The sequence below is a fragment of the Pelobates fuscus genome, chromosome 10, assembly GCF_036172605.1.
Source record: "Pelobates fuscus isolate aPelFus1 chromosome 10, aPelFus1.pri, whole genome shotgun sequence".
Taxonomy (NCBI): Eukaryota; Metazoa; Chordata; class Amphibia; order Anura; family Pelobatidae; genus Pelobates; species Pelobates fuscus.
Window position 1 is genome coordinate 102,186,538 of NC_086326.1, and position 23,746 is coordinate 102,210,283.

Genomic DNA, 23,746 nt, shown 5'->3' on the forward strand with positions numbered 1-23,746 from the left:
GTAAGTAAGGGTGGTCTCAGCCAGAAAAGGAGTGAGCCCACAACAAAGTGGGTATGCCAGCTTGATTTGAGTGCACCCCAGGCTAACTGGCAACCTATCTGGCCAGACCCATTCAGCGCTAGCCATTCACAGATCGTTATTCTAGAGCTCAGCCCATGTCTAATGATTGTCATGGCCCGATCGAGCATCGATGCAAGACTCATCCCCAGGTGGCCTCTTACCATGCCCCAGATGCCACTCCGGTCTTCCTCCCATGCAGCCCCATCTCCTTGTACCATTTGGGTAAACGCCAGCTCCTTTCAAGCCCCGCCCCCTCTGATTAAGTTAGTGATGCAAATGTGCATGCACGTTTTAGCATCACAGGGCATTGCTGAACAATCTCTGACCTCCCAGGGCTTTTTAAACCCATTTTTGCTTTTCTTCTGTGCCCTGTCGTGGTTTCCATTTACTGGCTATCAGAGAGCATGATTATCTTGTATAAGTCTTTGGCTTTTCTGACCGTGGCTTGTTATTAACTATTCTTTTTATTATCCTTGACCTTTTGACCTGTCTTATTGTATTTGACTCATTCTGTATCCCCGATCTTGACTTGTCTCAGACTATTCTATTTTGAGTTAAGCCAGACTCTAAAACCTGGTAATAAGTATTTTCACCAGCATTTATTCACCTTCTGTCAATACTTAAGCACTGTGTGTTGGGTCATATCCTGTCAGGGATACACTCACGATACATTTACTGGGAGAATTCCTCGGTGTCCCCTAGTGCAGGACACCAGGAAATTAACCTCTACAGTGAGAAAGGAGTCCTAAACCAGGACTGTTCCAGACGATCTAGGAGACATGCATTATTTTTCACTTCTACCATTCCACTTTAGATATCAAGCATTTGGGCATGGTAGTGTCCTTGCTAATCAAGTCTTTTGTTATCCATTTAGTTAAAGGGACACTATAGTCACGAAAACAACTTTATCTTAATGAAGCAGTTTTGGTGTACAGATCATGTCCTGCAGGCTCAGTTCTCTGCCATTTAGGTGTTAATGGTGAAACAAGTCATTAACACATTATAGTGTCCTTTTAATGTATACTGTGCAGAGGATTTGTTGTCAGCATTTAAATAAATTATAATTATGGTACATTGTTACTTAGCTGACTACAGTACTAGTGAAACCTGCAGAGAGGGTGGATTATGGATCGTGGAGAGAGCACCACTCCAGAATGGTTTGATAGGAAATTGCTGGACAACTCTCCCGGCATCATAACCACTACAATGATCAAGAATTCTGATAAACACAGTCACTCTATAGATAAACACTGCTAGCACTTTAGTTTAAGACCTCTACTGTGCAGGGGAGGTCAATCCGGCCAATTGTAAAGGCACTTTATTAAAATATCATCAGGAAAAAAATCATAATACACAATTACACAATCTCACATTTCATTACATTGCTTAAAAGTCACAAAGGGTCATGAAGCCCCTCAAGGGTGCTTAATTTGGCAGTAGGAACGTGGCTTGTTCTGTCTGTATCATTGTAATACTTTTTCAGAAATGCTCAGAGCCAGTAGGATGAAACTGCCGGGGCTAGACATTGGAAACATCTCAGTGTGAACTTTCAGTCTTAATCACTGCTATAAACACTTTGTATACCATACCCTCACCTCAGGATCACCCAGTCCTGAAATGTAGGCTTTATATTCTTCTATGATTCGAGGCTACTCAATCAAATCAGTTAATGGCTTTCATGTACATTTTTTAGATGAAATCCCTCTTTTCGTTTTTTGGGTGCTTTATATCCAGTTTTGAGCTGATACCTAAAATGTGATAAATGTTTATGAATTTAATTTGTATGAACTTTTGAGAAAGACATCTCTGTCTGTGTCAGTAGGTATCTGTTTTACATTTACTACAATGTTGTATTGCTAGAGATTATGTAGGATATTACAAATGAAAATAATAATAATAATAATAATATTTTTAGAGGTGATGATAGGTTGGACAATTTCTACAAAGTAAAAAGGTGGACCCATCATTTGCCATTAAGGCTTGACTCACTCACTCGTTAAACCATTCACATGCAAGTGCATTTCAATATTTTTTTGTCATCTTTCCTGCCCCTCGTCTCATACACAGCAGTTTATATTAAACCTTTCCTGTCTGTGGCAATAGAAATACCACACGGACTCGCTTCTTACAAACCTGTCTTTAGTACAAGATGTTAATGTATTGCACACATTGTCCAAAAGAAACTGAAGACACTACACTTTTATCGCAAAACATAGCCGTTCAGAGACAATGTAAAAATTCTGTGTAAATCTGTTAAATACTATGTATCAAATGTGTGCTGACTCTATTTATTACGTATTAACATTTTAGTATATCCCTTAGAAATATGTATAGCTGATGCATGTTTCTATGTGAATTCTATTTATTGAACATAATGTTTGATGAGAGCCATAAGCCAATGGCCCATCTAGTCTGCCAATTTCTAATTTAAAAAGCAGCCTTGATTTTCTTTCCTTCTCTTTTCCTCCTCCTCTGAGTAGCAGTGTGTCTAGCTCAAGCTTCCTTGACCTCTCTAACATTGTATAACCTCTTCTGCTGGAAAGCCATTCATTGCATGTACATCCCTATCTGCAAAAGTGACTTGACCTTATATCCAATTTTTCTTTCCTCCACTTTCAGTCTGAAAATGAAAATAAGCTACTTATATTTTGAAAAATGAGCCATTTGGACACACTAGCCATTTAGGGTACTACCAAACACATTTTGATCCCTCAATATTCATAGAGGCTTATTATTAAGTTATAGATCTTTCCTTTCTTTGTGGGTGCCTCTGTCCATACTAGCAAGATATAACCATGTTCAATTCACTATGGAAGTTGCTTGCCTTTACCATAGGATTAACATTACAATATTTACAGGATGGTTTCCCAGCTTCCTTATTTCCATTTTGTTGGTAGTAGTGATTTGTGACCCATCTAAGCAGGTGCTAGGCAAAGTCTCTGGTCTGCAGTTTCATTAATACAAGTTGCAGAGTGTATCTGAGATAATAAAATGTTGTGCCTTTCTTTTAAAACCAATATTTTTTTAAATAGTGCAGCTGTAACATTGTCATTTTAGGCTACACAAAGTCTCTATGTCCTGCGCTCTGTGAGTTTATGTGCGTTTTTGCCTAGAATGATGTGGTTTATTTCCTGCCAAAATCAAAAACTCAGGAAATTGCCTCCATAGCAAAATCATCCAGATCCTTAATTGAAATAATGTCTGGACTTCTGGACCTGCTTCCAAATCTTTCCATACTGTGTGGAGTGCCAGTCATACTCTGGTCACAGGAATCACATATGGACTCAATATACTGTCGCTCTTTTGGGTATTCATCTTCTTCATGTCTTTCCTCCCAAGATTGTGTATGTTCACCTTTTTCTGGATCACCATGATCTAAGTGTTGTGATAAATCTTTCAGAGAAGATATTGATGATATGGGTACTGGAGGCAGTCCTGGGTACAATATAAATTGGTTGTTCAATGCTTCTATTGTTGGTGTTTCTCTTTCTGATGGAGGTAAGGAAACCTGCAAGTACTTTCCAGTTTCTGGATCATAAAATGTTTTAACTCGGAAATGAACAGGAATGTCCACAACAAAGTACTGTCCTGAGTCTGGGTCTTGGAGGAGTTTGCGTTGGGTGACTGGGAAGGATGGGGTTGAAGATGCACTTATAGATCCTTCTGGTTGTAGGACCTTGGGTATGCATGGAGCCAATTTGTGGTGTGATTGCAGTGTCAATGAGTTTGTAGTTAAATTCCCTGGTGATGGAACATCTAGGACAAGATCTGGTTCATACAACTCTCCATCCTGTGTTTTCTGAAGCACATCAGTTTTCCTTCTTTTCTTGGTAAGGCGCTGAGCTCGGCGCAATGCTTTTTCTGTTTTAGGTGGAACAGCTGGTGGTTTTCCAGTATGCATCTTCAAAGGTTCCATAGACTGAATTTGCTCTTTTAAATTAATGGAGTCTTCTGTTTTATCATTCTCTATAATTCCAGGAAGAGCAGGAATAGTTTTTTCAAGGGGTGGAAAAATAAATTTTCCATTCCTGGAACTAATACTTGAAGAAGTTGGGCTTGGATAATCTTCAAAACCAGAAAGTGCTGTTGTAAACCCTGAACTGTTCATTGACATTGGGCTGGCCACCATAGAGCATGTGACGCTCTCTGACATTGGGCTAGTAATGGTGGAACAGGCAATGTCTTCTAAAAGTGTTACTGCATCCTCATTGTGTATTAAGTTGCTGTCAAATGTAGGATAATTTGTGTTAGCATTGAGGAGAAGTGGACTTGCAAGTTCTCCATTCACCAAATCCGTTAACAATTCACTACCATTGTGCATCAATAAGGTGTTGCACTCTGGTGAAGGCCCTGTGACCTCAGAGATACAAGTCTCAACCGGGTGGAAAAAGGGCCCTTCATGCACATTTTCTGTAACCTTTGCTGCCTCAGATTTTTGTGCTTCAGTTTTTCTCCATTCCTCATTTAACAAGGACAGTTCCTTCCACAGATCCAAACTTTCTTGTTCCTTCTGTTTTTTCGTGTGATGATGTAAGCTGATTGCTTTCGGTATTTCCGATGAAGGACGCATGTTTAGCAGCTCATGAATTTTCCCTCTTCTACTCATCTCCATTTCTTCAGCAAAATCATTTATTGCTGTACATGAGTTTATCACTTTGTCTTCCAATAATTTTAGTTTTTCCTCACACACTTCAGCTTTATCCTCTGACTGACTGACCACTTCTTTTCTGTAAGCTAGTGAGTCTTCTGACATGCTTCTCAATAAGGGCAGCCTCACTGACTTGGTTACAGGAGAGGATTTAATTGTGTTGTCCTTAATTCGAAACAGATTTGGTTTGAACATTGTAATAGATGACGGTCTTTCAATTTCTTCAACACACGCAGTTTCCTCTATTTGCTTTTCACTTTCTTTCATCTCTTTAATTTCTGCCTTCTCATTCTTACTTTCTATACCACCACTTTGTCCACTTTCGTCTATTACACAGCTGCTTACTGCATAATACTGCAACTCATTTTTTATGTCATCTTGGCTTTCTACTCTTATTTCACCATCCCCACTTTCACTGATCTGTTGTATTTCCAACTCCTCACAGGGTGAAGACTGCACCTGGCAAGGTGGAATATTTTCACCTATGTCACTCTCTGATATTATGGTTCCATGGATGGCTGGAAGCTCTATATCTTCATTTAGGATCATGCTGAGTTCTGTCTCTTCTGTATTGTCTTCTTCAGGTAGATGTTGTTCATCTTCAATGTTAACCTGAACTAGTGTGTTGGCTCTATTTTCTTTGGCATGAAGTTCTGGAGATTTGTTTTCCTTGGGATAGAGATTTAAAGATGGGTAGTCTGCCCCCTTTCTGATATTGTATTCAGTATGGGGATGTCTAATATTTTCATCAGGTGTATTTGCCTCAGTCTGGATACTTTCGAGAATAGGATCTCTGTTCTCAGTGACTGTACATTCCATGGCCTGTTGTGGTGAACTCAAAGACAAATAATTATCAGCTGTACTCGCTAGGAGGCTACTTTTGCTCTCACTTCCTCCTGTTGCTCTAGGACTGTGGATGACTGGAGAGTGAGTATTGTTTTCCTTGTCCATTACCCATTTACTAATATCCATTAAAGCAATTCTGTGGTTTGACTGCCCTTGTGCTTTGATTTCTCCCATATGGTTATTATCATTCCCAGTTCTCAGTGAAGTTGCTGGACTGTATGTGCTCTTAACTCGTTTACGCATGTCTTTTAAGTTGAACAACAAGCTTGTAGCTTTGGATTTATAATCATCCCTGTTGCTGTTCACATTTATGTCGCGTGAATCCTGTTCCTTTGTTGATATTGTCTCAGCTGGCGGAGGAGTTGTCACCATAGGATGCTCCTCCAATGCATCTTTAATGTTTTTTCTTCTTATAACTGGTGTTAACAGACTGGTGATATTGAAAGAGCCAACAGTCTTTTCTAGGGGGACCTCTTCTTTATTTGAAGGCTTTTTCTCATGGTTTGGAGCCATGTCTCCAGAAATTATTTTTTCCTCAACTTCCATCTTATGACTTATTTTACTTCTTCTCCAGGGTGGGATATGAACACTACTATGAGGTGGGGGGTTTGAAGTTGGAGGTGCTGCAGCTGTTACAGCAGGTTTAGTTACTGCAATGTCCTCTTTTGGTAACTCTTTGATCTTGTTTTCTGATTCTAAAAGCCAAGGTACAACAACATCCTTAATTGTTTCTTTTTCCATTTGCTGTATTAATGTTTTTATTCTCCCCGGCGATGGAAGATGTTCCTTGACCAGATTGTCTTCTGTATATTTGATCTTGACCTCAGGCTTTTTTGCATGTTGCGGGGAAATCATCTTTTCCTCGACTTGATCTTTTACTACTGTGTGAGAGTGAGGTGCACTTAGCACTATTTCTGTCTCTTCAATTGATATTGTTTTCTGACTAGCCCCCTGTGGTGACTTTGATTTCTTAATGCCTTTCGGTATCCTAGTTGAGTCTGAGTTGTCTTTGGATAAAGCAGAGCTCACATCTACATGCATTTCATCTTCTTGCATGCGCACATCAACTGGAATCCTTGGTGCTCCTGGCCTGGGCCTGTGTTCTTTAGGTTGTCTTCCACCTTTTTTGGTAGGTAATGGGGGTACAGACCTTAACATTTGAACAGGGTCATAACTGCTTGACACAGAAGATGCGGGAGAGGCCCAGCCAACCTCCATTCCCGCTTCTCTTGCCCTTATTCCACATTTTGTCCGAGACAATAAAGGTGAACATGGAGTTGCACATCTCAGCACAGGAGATGTTCCAGTAAGAGAGTTTTCACTTTCATCTCCTCCAATTCTTTTGTTAATATCACTCCATGATTTAAATGCACTGTTTTCACTGTGAAGAAAGCTGGTCTTTCTCAAAGATTCTTTCTGTTTTGCAAGCTTTTTGGTAGAGTCACCAAGAGGTGATCCCAGGGAACTTGGTGACCCTGATATTCTCGAACTCCTCTCTGCCTGGGATTCTAAGAACACCTCTCTGGCGGTACGCCTGTGCAACTTGAGAATTTCATTTTGTGCAAGACTTCCTTGATTGGAACACTCAGGCAATTTTATCTCAGTGCTGACTTCTGAGACAGTATTAACAAGAAGTGCTTCTTCTGGGTTCCTTTCTCTCTGAGAGGTGACAGAAAGGGGCAACCCTGAGAGCTCAGATGGACTTCCGGGTATTTCATTTTCAATGTTATCAAATGTTTTTATCAAGGACGACACCTTGGACTGTTGCCTGTACCCTCTTGGCTCAGGAGCATAAATTTTATTGAAATTAGTATTTCCATCAATAATTCCATGTCTTGCACTGTTTAGTAATGGCTGGAATGTAGGTGCCCACTTCCCTCGCTGTCCTGGAAGTGTGGGTAACTGTGCTAAGGGCTGGGTTTTCCGGACTGAAAGATTAAATATTCCCAGGTGGTACTTGGTGGAAAGTGGCATTCCTCTGATGGGGGAGGGAATATGAGGAACATCATTGAATGGCTCCTCTTCTGCAACACACAAGCTACGGAAAGCGCGATCTGTGAAACTGCTTACTTCCCGGTCTGTATCATCCATGACACCAACACCACTTGTTCCCAGTCCATCAGCCAGCCTCTTATGCTTTTTATATCGAAGCATCTTCCCAGGTGACAGTTTTTCAAATAAACTTGAATGTACTCTGAAATGGAAACCTTGGCAACAGTGTCAAGAATACTCTCTGGATCAGTCCTGCAATAAGATAAGATACAAATTAACGTTTGTCACACAATGGAGCATCTAAATGTAAACATATATAGTTAAAAGCAATTAAACAAATTATTCATTTTTGTTATCCCTATATACTTTTGCAAAGAAGTAGATCAACAAATATACCTAGTGAGAGAGCCCAGCTAGATAAAGCTAAAGTGAAATTGTTGAAGATGATTCAGTGGCAAGTCTATGGGGGCACTACATAAATAACTGCCTTTAACTGGTGGTAGATGCTAGTAAGCCCACTTTTTCTCAGGACCTCAATTTCTTTTGTAGTTCTCTTGTATAAGTTAGCAGCACATTATTTATAGTCAATCATACATTTACTGTTTCTTAGGCTGCATTGTACGATGGTTGATGTAGGTAGAGCAGTCTTTATCACAGGACAACAGGGGCTACTGCCTAGTGCCCCATAGTTTACAGGGGCCCAGAGAATTTCTGTGCCCCTGGCAGAGACAGGCACAAAGGGGTACTGTGGCACCTCATTTGGCTAGCTGGCAGCACACCTTACAGAACAATCGCAGGTTTACTTCATGAACGTCCTCACGCTTTACATCAGGACGTCCAGCTTGTTGAAAATTCCCATAGGAAAGCATTGAGTCCAACTTCTACTTGCTCAACATTTGTATACCATACACTTGGGGGCCTGCATTACCGTGTATGAAGTCTGCATTAATAATGTCTGGTATGCCCGTACAGCAAAGCAGGGCGGAAATGTCTAAAAAGACACATCTATAACCATATTCTTTCGCTTTAGTTCCCCTTTATTTTCTCTCTCTTCTAATTCCTTCACCAGATCCCCTTCATACATTCATGCACTTCCCTCATCCTACATAACCTTTCTCCCATCCAATATATCAGTCCCCTTCTCTCCCACCACAAGAGAGATGGGAACAGTGACAGCAAGCAAGGGCTGCTGATCAAGGGGAACATTCGATTACTATTTATCTGTTGTGACATAAGCCTTGCACCTTCCTGAATGCATATAGATACAGGGAGTTATCTTGGTTTTTCAGCTTAATTAGTTCTAACATAGTATGTATCACTAGTAAGGAATAGGTTAACACTCATTGACTGGGAGAAGGTGCTCTTTGGTGGAAGAGTTTGTGTTCACGTGAGTTAATCTCTGTGTGTTTGGGTCAGTGTGTGTGCCAGTGAGTGTTTGTGTGGATGGGTCAGGGTTTAGGTCAGCATTTGTCTATATGAGTCACTGTGTGTCATTGTGTGTTTCTACATATGGGTCAGTCTGTGTGTGCATGGGTCAATATGTGTCTTTATTGGTGTGTGTGTGTGTGTGTTTAAGTGAGCATATGTCATTGTGCATTAGTGAATCTGTGTGTCAAGGAGTGCATCCATTCCTGAAATAGGTCCTTTAACCCCTTAAGGACACATGACATGTGTGACATGTCATGATTCCTTTTTATTCCAGAAGTTTGGTCCTTAAGGGGTTAATGTATTTATAAACGTTAATTAGTTTTACTTACTATATGCGGTTTCCTGAGATATATATGCACATGTATATTACTATATCTGTGTATTTTTAAGGGTAGTGAATGTATAGATTGGGAGAAAAAACAATTTTATTATAAAAATAGATCTTTCTCCCACCTGTATGTCAATTCTTTGGCATAGACTCTATGACGAGCCTGGCATTCTCCCAGGCGAAACGCGCGTCGGGCAAGACGCTGGAGAGATCCTACCTAAACGTTACCGTCTGACACCTGCTTTTGGGTGTCCAGACCTTTCGCCCCACTACTACAAAAGCTGGGCTTGTGTTATTTAAACACCTATCTTGATCGGATAAACCAATACCCGATCCCATACTAGCTAGCACTCACTCACAGTATTCTGTTGCCGACCAAGGCATAACATACAGTACTGTTGAGCACTACATGGGCACGATTGCTAAAGACTTAGGACACACTTTATCTGTGTCCTCCTGTTTCTCCTCTTTACTATACCGGGTACCCAAGAAGGTACCTTTCCTTTTCCTCCACTACTGATTTTTACACTTCACTACATGACGAGGAGGGATTTTGGCCCCTTATCACACCATTCACTACCATACATACGATACCCTAGCCCTTATTCCACATTATTCCGGGCTCATCATATGACTAAAGTAGTATGGTGTCGAGTGGAGGTGTAAAAACGGACACACTCTTCCCCACGGAGTGATCCTCGTCAGGTTGGCAGCAATCGGGAATTAGTTTAAAGACTGATATTTACTGACTAATCCCACTGCACGGAGTGTTACATTCTGTAGGATTGGTACAATGTATCCCCTGTAGTTCACAGACTCATTACTTTGTTATCCGCTCAGCCTACCCTTACATCTATCCCCCCTCTCTCTCTCGGCAAGAAACTTTACTGTTCCGAGGAGAACCGTGGGGACAACCGCAGTTACTGAGCTCACAGGCACCGTGTCAATCGCTCAGCCAACCTGTATAATATTCTTCTCCTTTCTCTCTCGGCAAGAATTTTATTGCTCCGAGGAGAATATTGGGGAAAACCGGAGCTATATCGCTCTAACGTATATTTCAGTTACTACTATTTTTACAAGCAATCCTGTGTAACTACCACTGTCTCACTCCGTTAGAATCACTGAAACCTAGGAGACTCAAAGGGTATCTGCAGCCAGGTTCCACTTATTGATGTATGCATTACTCTGATAGAGGTGATTTACTTTCTCTCTCTTGGCAAGAACCTATTGTACCGAGGAGGTATATTCATTTCATCATAGTGGTCCTGCATATAGCCGCTTACCCTGCCTAGTCACACGGTACTATTACTGTATCACTCGGCAAACCTCTCACGGTATTGAGGAGATCTAGAGGTGTGATTTCAGGTCAGGCACCTTGAGTGCACCACTGGTTTAAACACTCTCGTGTGCTCGGCCATCATAGTTTGCACGCAGCCCTCGTGCATAGTGTGTGGGTACCCCTTACAAGAGTAGCCCTTGCCTCTTTTGGAGTGCCCCAGCTAGCGGTTTCTATCATTTAAGAAACCCTCTGTATATATATATAGTTCTATTTCTATATATATATTTTTAACCACCCAGGTGCTTTCGCACCAGACATATTTCTGTCTCTCCCTTCCCCCTCTCTTTTGTACATAGTTCAGTTTTTGTGTTACTCAATAAAGTTATTATTATTCTTTTTCAACTGTTGCTTTGATATTGGTGTATGTATGCATACACGTGTGGACAGACTGTGTTCTTTTCTTTCAATTTCTTCACCATTTAGGGTTAACCCCTGGTCTGTCCTATAGGACCCACTGCCCTTTGGCCATTTCTCTTCCATACTAATAATGTCTGGTATGCCCGTACAGCAAAGCAGGGCGGAAATGTCTAAAAAGACACATCTATAACCATATTCTTTCGCTTTAGTTCCCCTTTATTTTCTCTCTCTTCTAATTCCTTCACCAGATCCCCTTCATACATTCATGCACTTCCCTCATTCACATAACCTTTCTCCCATCCAATATATCAGTCCCCTTCTCTCCCACCACAAGAGAAATGGGAACAGTGACAGCAAGCAAGGGCTGCTGAGCAAGGGGAACATTCGATTACTATTTATCTGTTGTGACATAAGCCTTGCACCTTCCTGAATGCATATAGATACAGGGAGTTATCTTGGTTTTTCAGCTTAATTAGTTCTAACATAGTATGTATCACTAGTAAGGAATAGGTTAACACTCATTGACTGGGAGAAGGTGCTCTTTGGTGGAAGAGTTTGTGTTCACGTGAGTTAATCTCTGTGTGTTTGGGTCAGTGTGTGTGCCAGTGAGTGTTTGTGTGGATGGGTCAGGGTTTAGGTCAGCATTTGTGTGTCATTGTGTGTTTCTACATATGGGTCAGTCTGTGTGTGCATGGGTCAATATGTGTCTTTATTGGTGTGTGTGTGTGTGTGTGTTTAAGTGAGCATATGTCATTGTGCATTAGTGAATCTGTGTGTCAAGGAGTGCATCCATTCCTGAAATAGGTCCTTTAACCCCTTAAGGACACATGACATGTGTGACATGTCATGATTCCTTTTTATTCCAGAAGTTTGGTCCTTAAGGGGTTAATGTATTTATAAACGTTAATTAGTTTTACTTACTATATGCGGTTTCCTGAGATATATATGCACATGTATATTACTATATCTGTGTATTTTTAAGGGTAGTGAATGTATAGATTGGGAGAAAAAACAATTTTATTATAAAAATAGATCTTTCTCCCACCTGTATGTCAATTCTTTGGCATAGACTCTATGCTGAAGTATTGACTGACAATAGAGAGAAGAGAAGACCTCCCACAGGCTGTCATAGTTACGTACATAGCTAAAAAGAGACTTGTGTCCATCAAGTTCAGCCTTCCTCACATATGTTTTTGCTGTTGATCCAAAAGAAGGCAAAAAACCTAGTTTAAAGCGGCCCAAAATAGCAGTCCGATGTCTCCTTGGATCAAGCAGCTATTACCCCACTAGAAATTACATCCCTGTATGTTTTTGCAAGTATTTATCCAATTGCAGTTTAAACATCTATAATGACTCTGGCAAAACCACCTCTTCAGGCAGAGAATTCCATATCCTTATTGCTCTTATGGTAAAAAAAAACAAAAAACTTTTCTTTGCCTTAGATGAAATCTCCTTTCTTCAAGCCTAAATGTGTGACCTCGTGTCCTATGTATAGCCCTGTTTATGAATAGATTTCCATATAAAGGTTTGTACTGGCCCCGAAGATATTTGTATAATGTTATCATATCCCCTCTCAGGCACCGTTTTTCCAAACTAAATAGATTTAATTTTTTTAACCTTTCTTTATAACTAAAATGCTCCATTGCTTTTAGCAATTTTGTAGCACATCTCTGCACTTTTTCTAGTACCATGATATCTTTCTTTAGAATAGGTGCCATTATGCTCTCTACATTCAAACACACATACCCTACACTCCTGCCTCTACACCGCATATACACACACATATGCCATACAAAGCTCCTATATTCAGTCAATCCCTTGTGTCAGAACAAAATGTCAGAAATGACATTTCGGGTGCAAAAGAATCAACAGATAAAAAAATAAACAGACAGATTTAGTGTCAACGATATTTTAAAACATTTCCCATAAAGTATCCCTGGAAATATTTTCAATATTTTCTAATATTTTCAAATGTTGGAAAGTATGCCAAAGGGAGCCATACTGTATTCACTGTGTGATAAATTACCTGAAAATGCTTTCAAAGCAGGCAGTCTGAACCCCACTCCCTGCCAAACGTTGATTGGTCAAAACACTATGTGGTGGATATCCATCTTTCTCTACTCACAAAGGATGGTGGTGAAGCTGGTGGTGGGCAGAGCCTGTATCCAGGCAGAGGGGATACAGGCTTGAATCAATGCCTCTCTATGCAGAGCATCCCCATGCAGAGCGTGGGGACACTGAACGGCAGAGCTGCTTACTGTGCAGCCCTGAGTCAGGAAGCCCCTCCAGTGGCCACTTGGAGGCAGGGCCGGACTGGGAATTAAAAGTAGCCCTGGAAAAAAATTATTTACCAGCCCCATAATGCGTCGCGCCAGCATAGTGTGCAAATACAGAGTTAGAAAAGATAATTTAAGATTAAAAATTATTACTCCAATGTGGAAAAAAAGCACATATAGGCTTAAAAAAAAACAAGAGTAACAGATTTATTTTAAGCAGACGTGCCTTTGCATATAACCAATGTTTCAGTCCAACTACCTTGGTAATGGGACTGAAATGGTGAATGTATGTAGGGCACAACTGTAAAAAATGACGGTATCTTGTTTATTTTGAAGTCCTGTGGGTGCGCTCTTCACTTTAAATATGTTATTGTGCTGGAGTATGCACCTAGCAACAAGACTGGGCCAATATCTGATCATTACATATGGTACATATCAATTACATTTCTCTGTGTATTACGTATATATATATTTACATAAATATATGTGTAAATATAATAGGCATAATTATATATATATATATATATATATAACTAATACACACATTAATATATATATATATATATACACACACACACACCAGTGGCGGATCCAGAGCCTGATCTCGGGATGGGCACTTATAGATTATTTAAAGAAATAATCCATGCACAATAACCACTACTGCTCTGTGTAGTGGTTATGGTGCCAGAAGTGCCGGGACCCGCTCCCAGAGTAAGTAGTCAAACTGAACAGTTTGACAAATTACCTGGGGTCTGCTGGGGTATTTTATTTATTTATTTATTTATAAAATATTTTACCAGGAAAGATACATTGAGATTTCTCTCGTTTTCAAGTATGTCCTGGGTATGGGGCTGTAGTAGGGTATAGGAGCAGTGGTGCAATGTGTGAGGGGTGCAGTTTGTGTGATAGGTTCAGTGTGTAGGGCAATGTGTGTTTGGGTGGCTGTGTGTGTGGGGCAATGTGTGTATGGGGGGTCTGTGTGTGTGTATGGGGCTAGAGTTCGCAGTGGTGAGAGTGAACTCTAGCCCGTAGCTCCAGCGCTATAGTTCACTCTCGCGAGAGCTGGAGCGTTGCCACTGTAACCGCGGCAACGCTCTGTACTCACGCAAGAAGGACCCAGAGGAGCTGCAGGCTGAGCTCCCCGGTCCTCTCTTCCTCCCTCCCCTGCCGGCTGCATGCATGGTGCCTCCAGATCTCCCCTCCGGTCCGTGAAGGCACATGGTGCTTGGACAGTGCCAGTCTTGCATTGGCCAGCAGGGGAGAGCATCTGGGGGGAAAGGGCAATTGCCCGTTGCCCCCCCTGGATCCACCATTCATATATATATGTTTCTTTCTACCCCTCACTGCTCCTCTGTGTCCATGTCTCCCCTCTCCTTCCCAGTCACTCTCTTCCCCCTCTGCCTCTTTCTCCCCCTCCCCTTGTGTATCTCTCTCTTCCCCTCTGTCTCTCTTTCCCCCTTTTCCCTGTCTCTCTCTCCCTCTTTTCCCTGTCTCTCTCTCCCTCTCTACCATCTCTCTATCCCCCTCTTTCTCCCCTTGTGTCTCACTCTCCCCCCCTCTGTCTCTTTCTCCCTCCTTTCCCTGTGGCACTCTCCCTCCCCCCCTGTCTCTCTCTATTCTCCCACTGTCTTTTTTTTTCCCTATCTCTGTTTTATTTTCCCCCCTCCCCTTGTGTCTCTATATTACCCCCCTCACCCCCATCCCCTCCATTTACCTGAGAGGAGTCAAAGGGGGCCGGCCGCGTTCCACGCTGGTGCTGCCGGGCCGGGTGGCAGCCTCGCCGGTCCGGCGGCACTTCTAATGCTGAGGACGGAGGAGCATGAAGGAGGAGGGAGGAGCATTGTTCTGGTGACTATAGTGTCCCTTTAAGGTTAAAAAAAAGAGGACACACTCTTCACATATTAAGCACTTCAGCAAACTAATCTGAAGTGTCTCTTTAAGCTACCTGATAATCATCATTTGACCTTAATTTGGATTACTTATTAGCTGTCACATTGTTATAGTATGTAATCATACTCATTAAAAAAAAAAAACACACTCAAAGCCCAGTCAAAAATGGGTCATAATTTATCATTTTATTAAGGGACACGGAGGCACCCCCCCCTCACCTCCCCGGGTCGGAACGAGTCTCTTAGCCGCCAGACGGTCGGCTATTACTCTGACCGCCACTCAGACCGCCCGCGCATGCGCAGTGCGCTCTCGCGCATCGCGGCGGCCATCTTGGGGTTGGCAAATTTGCAGCTCTTTTCACCCGCGGCTCGCGCCACTCTGTCAGGGAGGGGCGCGAACTGATTGGCTAGGGGAGTTGTTGGGCAGCTTACCGGTGCCCCCCAGGAGTCATTCCTGAGGGAACACTCGGTAAGCTACCATATTATTTGTGCCGTTTAGTGAATTTATGCCTCAATAGCTTGTGCCTTGCCCTAGCTGCCTGTATACTTGTATACAGTGTTCAGCCAATTATTTTGGGAATACATAAACCACTGCAGTGGTGTCAGTGTGCATCTGTCCACTGGTGACAGTTCTGCTGTTAGTACCTTTATTGTATAAACTTACTGTGACACATTCTGACCAGTATGCAGTCCCCTGCTGATAAACTGACTGTCACCCTCCCCCCCCCCCCCCCCCACACCTCTACTAAACCCAGCAAGCGTGATACAGCAGCCCGGTCTACAGACACTGCTGCCACTGGGGGATTTGGGGATGCATCCCAGGAGCACATAAACTCAGAGGAGTTCCAGGCGCTCCTGGATGCCACGATGAATAAGTCAGTGACACAGGCCATATATAACGCCATGGGGGTGATGTCGGATACCCTGTCCCACTCTATCTCCTCCGCTATCAGGGCATCCAGCCAACACCCGGGCTCTACACCCCCTATAGCCTCTGATAGCAAGCCAGTGGTCCCTAGCGGCCGCAAGGCTACTTGCAAATCGCACCATCTACCAGGTGCTGCCTCCAAAAACAGTAAGACGGACAGGTTGCGCCCTGTTGAGACTGATGACGTGGTGCTCCCACGGAAAAGAGCCCCCCGCCGGGCAAAAACGGTGCGGAGTTGGAAGAGGGCAAAAGCCCTACCTGATTCGTCCGACTCTGATTCGGACTCAGAGGAGGTATCAGATGGGTCCGATAACATCGACCCAGTCTACTCAGATGACTCGTCCCCCGAACGCGGCGAAGCCGCGCCACAAGCGCTAGACGCTGAACAAGAGACGGAGGAATCCGCCGTGTTAGACCCCCAAGGGGAACCCCTCTTTGACCCTGACACCTTGCACAATCCGCGCTCAGCGGACTGGTACCCCACAACTCATGTGGCTATTTACATAGCGACCAGGGTGAGGAAACCCCTCGACAAGGCCACAAGGAACAAACTGAGGGCGGAATGCCCACGCCCCACTGTCCCAGACATGGTGGATCCCAAGATCGCTCAGTTCCTGGGTAAGTCAGGATGGAGGGCCAAAAAGGGATTGGATTACTCCCTTAAGCATTGCCAGGACAAGATCCTGGACATACTCGGGCCTATAACTAAAATCTTTGACATGGTCGAAGCAGCCCTTACTGGGGGGACCCCAATAGATTTAATGGCCATCCGAGGATGGATTCAGAGAGGCATATGCCTGATTGGAAATGCCAACACCACGTTGGCCACAGAACGGCGTAAAGCCATATTAATGAAGATTGAGCCAAAACTAGTTACACCTGGCAATCTCCGAGCCTGGCACACAGGCAAAAGGTCTCTTATTCGGTGACGATTTTGTTAAAACCCTGGGCAATTACGTCAGCACCAGAGAGTATTCGTATAGGTGACAATTCCACAAAGAATTCCAGAGTGTACCTATAAATATAGAAATCTCTGATAGTGTGATAATGTATGTACTTTATGATTTTATGTTACTAAATAGTCAATACACTCACATTCTCCTGAGCTTAACACCTAAGCTCAGGGATAAACGCTAGTAGGTCCGTAGAGGCGACCTTCCCCTTCTTTGGATTATGCAGTCTTCTACCGTCTCTTCTATACCTTGAACAAAATGTATATATGGTGCAATATTGCCGATTACAAAATATTTGTGCACACTTGAATTAATATGTACTCACAAACGTAGAGCCTCTCCGTTCGGCTCTGTCACAGCACTGAGTGTAGTATAGGGACTACACGCCCATAAGCAGGAACCAACAGCCCAAAATAAGTAAAATTGTATAAAATATACACTTTATTAAATTAAAAGTGAAAAACAAATAAAATTAATACTTAAAATGTCTCTATAGGGCATATGGTCTTCACCGTAGTTCCAACGGCTTCCTCAGCTGGGTCCAAAAAATTTTTTTGGACCCAGCTGAGGAAGCCGTTGGAACTACGGTGAAACACGTTCTGGGGAAGCTCCAGTGAAGACCATATGCCCTATAGAGACATTTTAAGTATTAATTTTATTTGTTTTTCACTTTTAATTTAATAAAGTGTATATTTTATACAATTTTACTTATTTTGGGCTGTTGGTCGTGTCACACGACCAATTGCTCCATACTTCTGCGCATGGACAATATCTCAGCCGTTCGCTACATCAACCACCTGGGTGGCACGAGATCCGCAACACTCACAAATCTGGCGAAAGACTTTTGGTATTTCTGCCTGAGTCGCAACATATCAGTACAGGCGGAATACCTCCCAGGTCTCTCAAACACCGTAGCGGATTGGAACTCCAGACACCTAAGAGACAACAGCGCCTGGAGACTGAATCGCACAATATTCCAGAGGCTCCACCAACTCTGGGGACCTATGCACATCGACCTTTTTGCCTCCCGGCTGAATGCTCAACTTCCCTCATTCTTCAGCTGGAGACCGGATCCAGACGCCACGGCAGTGGATGCCTTCCTACAAAATTGGCCGAACAACAGGCTATATGCCTTTCCTCCTTTCTCACTCATAGCGCGAACTCTCCTACACCTACAGCGCTCCCGAACATCGTTGGTATTAATAACGCCATTCTGGACGGCACAGCCATGGTTCCCTTCACTCATGGAAATGTCGATCGACCTTCCCAGATTGATCCCTGGAGGCACGGAACTATTGTCAGACCCCGATGGGAACTCTCACCCACTTCTAGTGCAAGGCCATCTCAGACTCCTAACATGGCTCCTCTCAGGGGACCCTGGTCCATGCCGAACGTTTCACAAGCAACTTTGGACTTATTGGCAGGAGCTTGGGCCCCAGGGACAAGACGAGCCTATACTCATGTCTGGAACACATGGTATAGTTGGTGCGTGGAACACGTGGCTCCCATACGTGCTCCTGTAAATCAGGTGCTGGGTTTCTTGACTACCATATACGAACAAGGTTTGGCATACCGCACCATAAACGTGTACAGGTCGGCGATTTCAGCTGGACACAACGGTTGGGAAGGTTCCCCGGCCGGGAAACATTTATTGATTTGTCGCTTCCTACGAGGCATGAAATTTGCACGTCCACCACAACCCCGCTACACGGCATTATGGGATGTGAATATGGTCCTTCATCTGTTGCAAGACTGGCCTCCAAACTCAGACCTCACACTCAAACAAGTGTCTGCAAAATTAGCGATGCTCCTGTGCTTAATTTCCTGCAAGAGAGTATCAGACGTGCGGGCCCTGGATATCGATGCACGATCCTTCACCCCACATGGTGTTCTGTTTAATATAACCAGACGTACGAAGTCGAAAACCACTTCAGTCTTCTATCCCTCTTTTCCTCACAACGCTAACCTCTGCCCGGTGGCATGCCTGCGGGAATACGAACTGCGGACCCAGTCATTCCGGAACCCAACAACACCAGACCTGTTCTTGGCAGTGAGGAAACCTCATCACCCAGTATCCACAGGAACTCTGGCACGATGGGTGAAAGGGATAATGTCAGCTGCTAACATCGACACATCAGTTTACGGAGCACACTCTACTAGAGGCGCTATGGCCTCAAAAGCATTCTCCATTGGTTGTAGACTGGAAGACCTCCTCCGCACAGCTGATTGGTCCAGAGAATCGACGTTCAAGGAATATTACTTTCGTCCAACAGAACATATCTCGTCTATGGTCATCTCACAGCTTTAAACTAGCCTAATATGAGCCTCCGTGTCCCTTAATAAAATTACCAGATTTTACTAATTACATGACGTAAAGTCATGATTTTATTAAGGACACGGAGGCGAGTATTAGCCCGCCCAATGAAAGGTAAGCAATACATGTAATTTCCCACCCAATTGCTCATAAACAGGTTGGAGTGGTTGGCTGTTCAGATTCAAAGTTATATATAAGAATAATTATAATTTCAAATTGACAATCTAATGGAATGCTTCAGATATGAATGCTGTTTTTAAAAAATTGATATCGCTTATATGCATGACAACGATATTCGAACATATTTTACCATATCTCTCTCTGTCTCCTACAGCTTAACACTGTGATGAAACAACCAGGATCATCCGCTATCTCCTAATTTTATCGGAAGACTCACCGGAACCCTCTACCGGAGATTATCCAAGTTTGAGAAAAGTGTTCCCTGTTGATGTGTTCAGCTTCGGCACCAGTCAGAAAGAGGGAGTAGATTAGGTCACATGAGGGGACATAGTACAAGGACTGATCCTATTGGTTAATAGATATGGAATGTTACATGGTTAACCCTTAGGGGTATTTGTGTTTTTTTTGTTATTGCTATATTAAAAATATCAATATCCTTTCTTTGCTGCTGAGGAATAAAGAAAGAGATAAAGCCTACTACTCGCCTCTGTGTCCTTAATAAAATCATGACTTTACGTCATGTAATTAGTAAAATCTGGTAATTTCATGGGTATAATTTAGCAATGAAGCAAAGCCTCTTGCTGTGATTTTCTATAAATAAGCTACCTATGCATCTATCTGCCATTGGATTCCAGGGACAGCTATGTAACACATGGATGCCTTTATCATGGATGCCTCTGTAAATAACATTCCATTTGGTCTCTTCTAATATGTGTTTCTTTCCAAAATCAACAACATATGTTTTAACCATATAAGTCGCTGACAAGGCTTTGTTGATGGGCCATATACCTCGGAGGTTCTAGATTCAGAACAGAAGTTTGAAATTCTTTCCAGGATTCACCATACCACAACGTCTCCTAATAATCTTTTTGGAGACCGTTTCCGCCCTGCTTTGCTGTACGGGCATTATTTACCTGTTTTAACCTCTTGTCTCAAGATCTGGAGTGGGCAGGGGTCTGGTATGCTCCCATTCATCCTGCTTTTTCTTCCCATCTATAGTGAGGAGTTAATTTTAGTTCAGTAAAGCATTTCTGTGGAGAGAGCTGATTTCATGAGCTGCGACCTTCAGCTATTTCTACCCTGACACATACACGTAGAGGGAGGGGGTGAGCCGCAGCCTCTATTTATATGTTTTTTTTCCCGTGTGTTATTTAGTCTCTTCCTTCTAATGACTTACAAACCACACACCTGTGAACAATTCATTAAAGCTGGATTGTTGGTTTATTTTTACCACTTTATTACATATACTTGGTGTTCAATGTCTACATACATATTGGTGGAACAATATTGAAATCCTCAAACGTAGTATTGAAAATTGGTAAGCATGGCTTTTCTGAGATACCTTGAGTTTGTGCCAAGGTCTCTTGGGCCCGTTGGCTGTCTTTATTCCATTGTATTTTAATATTTTATTTATATTCTTTATCGTTTCTAATGGATAGATAGAGCTTTAATGCCTCTAATACCTTGTACGTATACATAACACAACATGTATGAATAAAATGTAAAAATAAAAATTAGAAAATAATGACCTCCCCCTCCCGGTTTTGCTTACAATAATTTCTACACAACTAGTGAAACTAAATAAAAAATCCTCAATATAGGCTTGACTGTTAAGTGCCCAATATATCTAAGATTTCAATAATTTGTTGGCATTTTTAGGATAAGTATTGCAAGAGTAAATTACAGGTTTAAAGATAGACATTTGCAAAATGTGTTATGCTAATACATCAACTTTAATAGTAGGCATAAGCGGGCACAGAGGCAGGTACACCCTAACGCAGCTGGAGTGCCGGCTTCAGCGCAAGTCAGAAGACCGGTCAAAGGAGCTCTCAGACTGGCCCTGCATTACTTCTTTTTCTATTGAGCATGGTGCCAATCATTTCCACCAGCGCCATGCAAACTATTTACTGTCCACAATGTATTGTTACTGGGAGACCTCCACCTGAGCACATCCCCTGCTAAACCACCAATGGTAGGGAGCAGTGCTTTCAATTGTAATAATGATATGTATAAAAACCCTGGACAGAGTTCCACAGTGATAAATCTTTTTTTATATGTGAAACACTCTGTCTTCATCTCCTCCTCTTGCACCCACCCTGTCACAATTCCCTCCCACAGTTCATCCTCCCATCCTACACCTCATCTCACTCCATCACTACCCATTACTTCCACCCATCTCTCCCTCACTACCCATCACTTCCAAACATCCCCTCATCTCTTCCACCTTTTCCTCGCTGAGTCTCCATCACTCCCTCTCTCCCCCTACTACTAACACTGTGACTAATTCCTCCTTTTCTCGCTATGCTTCTTTCACTCACAAACATCCCTGACTCTCAACATACTAATCATATCACTCCCACCCATCCCTTCCTATATTACCTAAGCCCCCTCACCCTCCTCCCCATAAAACAGAATTTCTCTCTACTGCACTGCATATCACTCTGATATACCCATACAGTCACACTCATATCACTCGCAGCTACCCACACATCACAAACAGCCAAAACATGCTGTAACGGATCACCTGGCACCCCGACTGGGTACCTCCGTTAATGGATGCTCCTAGTGCTTCCTGAGGACTCCAAGCACTCTGGCAGACACCACAATCACCGAATCCGAGAAACCTTTTAAATTCTCCCAAGCATATGAATGCTGTAGACCATTGAATAGGAACCATACGAATAGGCTTGTACTCCTAGCAGTCAACTGGAACAGCATGCAATAAATCCTTCCCCCCAATAATGAGACGACACATCACTTTGAGGGTAAAACAGGAACTCTGGACTGGCTCATCCAGCCTGGCCTTTATTTCCAACTCACACATACAGGCCACACCCAGGGGGAGGCATAAAAGAACCAATGACATAGATGTTACCTCCCACACATCCCCTCCCCTTAGTGTGACACATAATCCCATTATGCATACAGTGTAAAATATACTTTTACACAACTTTCATAACTTTAAAACCATACATCACATTCACATAAAAATACATATCCACAATCAATCCATTCAGGGGAACAACATATTAAAAAATGGCATGAATCCGACCAGGGGTTCAAAAGTTATTAAAAGTATCTTTTGTTCCTTTCTGGCTGGCAGAAAAACATCCCCACAATGCACTCTGGTTTCCTCCCTTCTGCCCTGGAGTTAATTGGAGAAGTAATCCAATTACCCAGGACTAAAGGCAGACTCCATTAACCACATGGTTGCAAAACGACATAAAACACTTTAAAATACATAAAGTCACATTTACACATAACACACAGACATTTCACCTATCCCCAGATAGCTGGGATCTGCACGCACAAAACTACCGAATAGCGCGCAGATCCTACTCACACAGTACAATTGCCATGGAGCTAAAGTCTTTCCCATAGTTTTTCATTATATGGATAGGCTCCATGGTATGGCTATCTGGGGTATCACATTCCCATAAAGTCTGGTCCATAGTCCAAAGGCAAGAGGCGGGCAATCAGCCCCCTCCAAGGACACGTGGCGAGGTCGGTTTCGCCACACATGCACAGCCACATACATCACACACACACACAGCTACAACACTTACAGCCACCCGCACCAACACAAAACATGGTTTCCCCAACCCCACTCACACACAGCCTTTGTTATTTACAATTTTAAAATTACTTAGGGAAATAATTCCAGACATCCCAACCATTAATTTCTATAGAACATTTACTATTTTAGTGCTTGGCCCCAATGTCCTAGATTGATTCCCTGTTGTCCCCCTCTATGGACAAAGTAAACTGTCTCCAGACAGCACAGGGTGAGTGCACAATTAGATACGCTTGCACTGAGGGCTCTACGACCTCACAGTAGGCACTTTAGCAGCACTTCCTGCTTGATTTGTGTGGGCCCAGCCAAGAGGTTGTCAGTCAACCTGGTGTGCATTTATGCCAGACTGACATGCTCCTTTGGTTGACATGCCTGCCACCTTTTTTGGGTAGACCCACCCATTCCAGGTATCACCAGTGATGTATGCCAATGATAGCAGTTACATTCACAATTGCAACACAAAGAAGATATTTGTAGAGAATAGGTCCCACAGGGTATTTGATTGTTAAATGACTTATATTTCTAGAGGCAATGGACATTGCACTTTACCCTGATAATGGCATACCATATGACAACAAACCTTGAATATTCAAAATATTTTTTACTGCTGGAGAAATGGAAACAGTAAACTGCT

General features: G+C 42.7%; 1 protein-coding gene across 2 annotated transcripts in view; it reads right to left on the minus strand.

Annotated features, from left to right (window-relative positions):
- Positions 1-1,325: 1,325 nt before the first annotated feature.
- C10H10orf71 (chromosome 10 C10orf71 homolog) overlaps positions 1,326-23,746 on the minus strand; it is an 88,077-nt gene continuing 65,656 nt past the window's right edge. Inside the window, exons 2-3 of one of the 2 annotated variants that reach the window (XM_063434656.1) lie at positions 20,453-20,531; positions 1,326-7,798 (exon numbers count right to left, since the gene is read on the minus strand). In XM_063434656.1, the coding sequence (XP_063290726.1) occupies positions 3,209-7,708 (4,500 nt within the window). In that variant the 5' untranslated portion in view covers positions 7,709-7,798; positions 20,453-20,531 and the 3' untranslated portion in view covers positions 1,326-3,208. The remainder of the gene's footprint in view (positions 7,799-20,452; positions 20,532-23,746) is intronic. The other variant, XM_063434655.1, reaches the window with a different exon arrangement.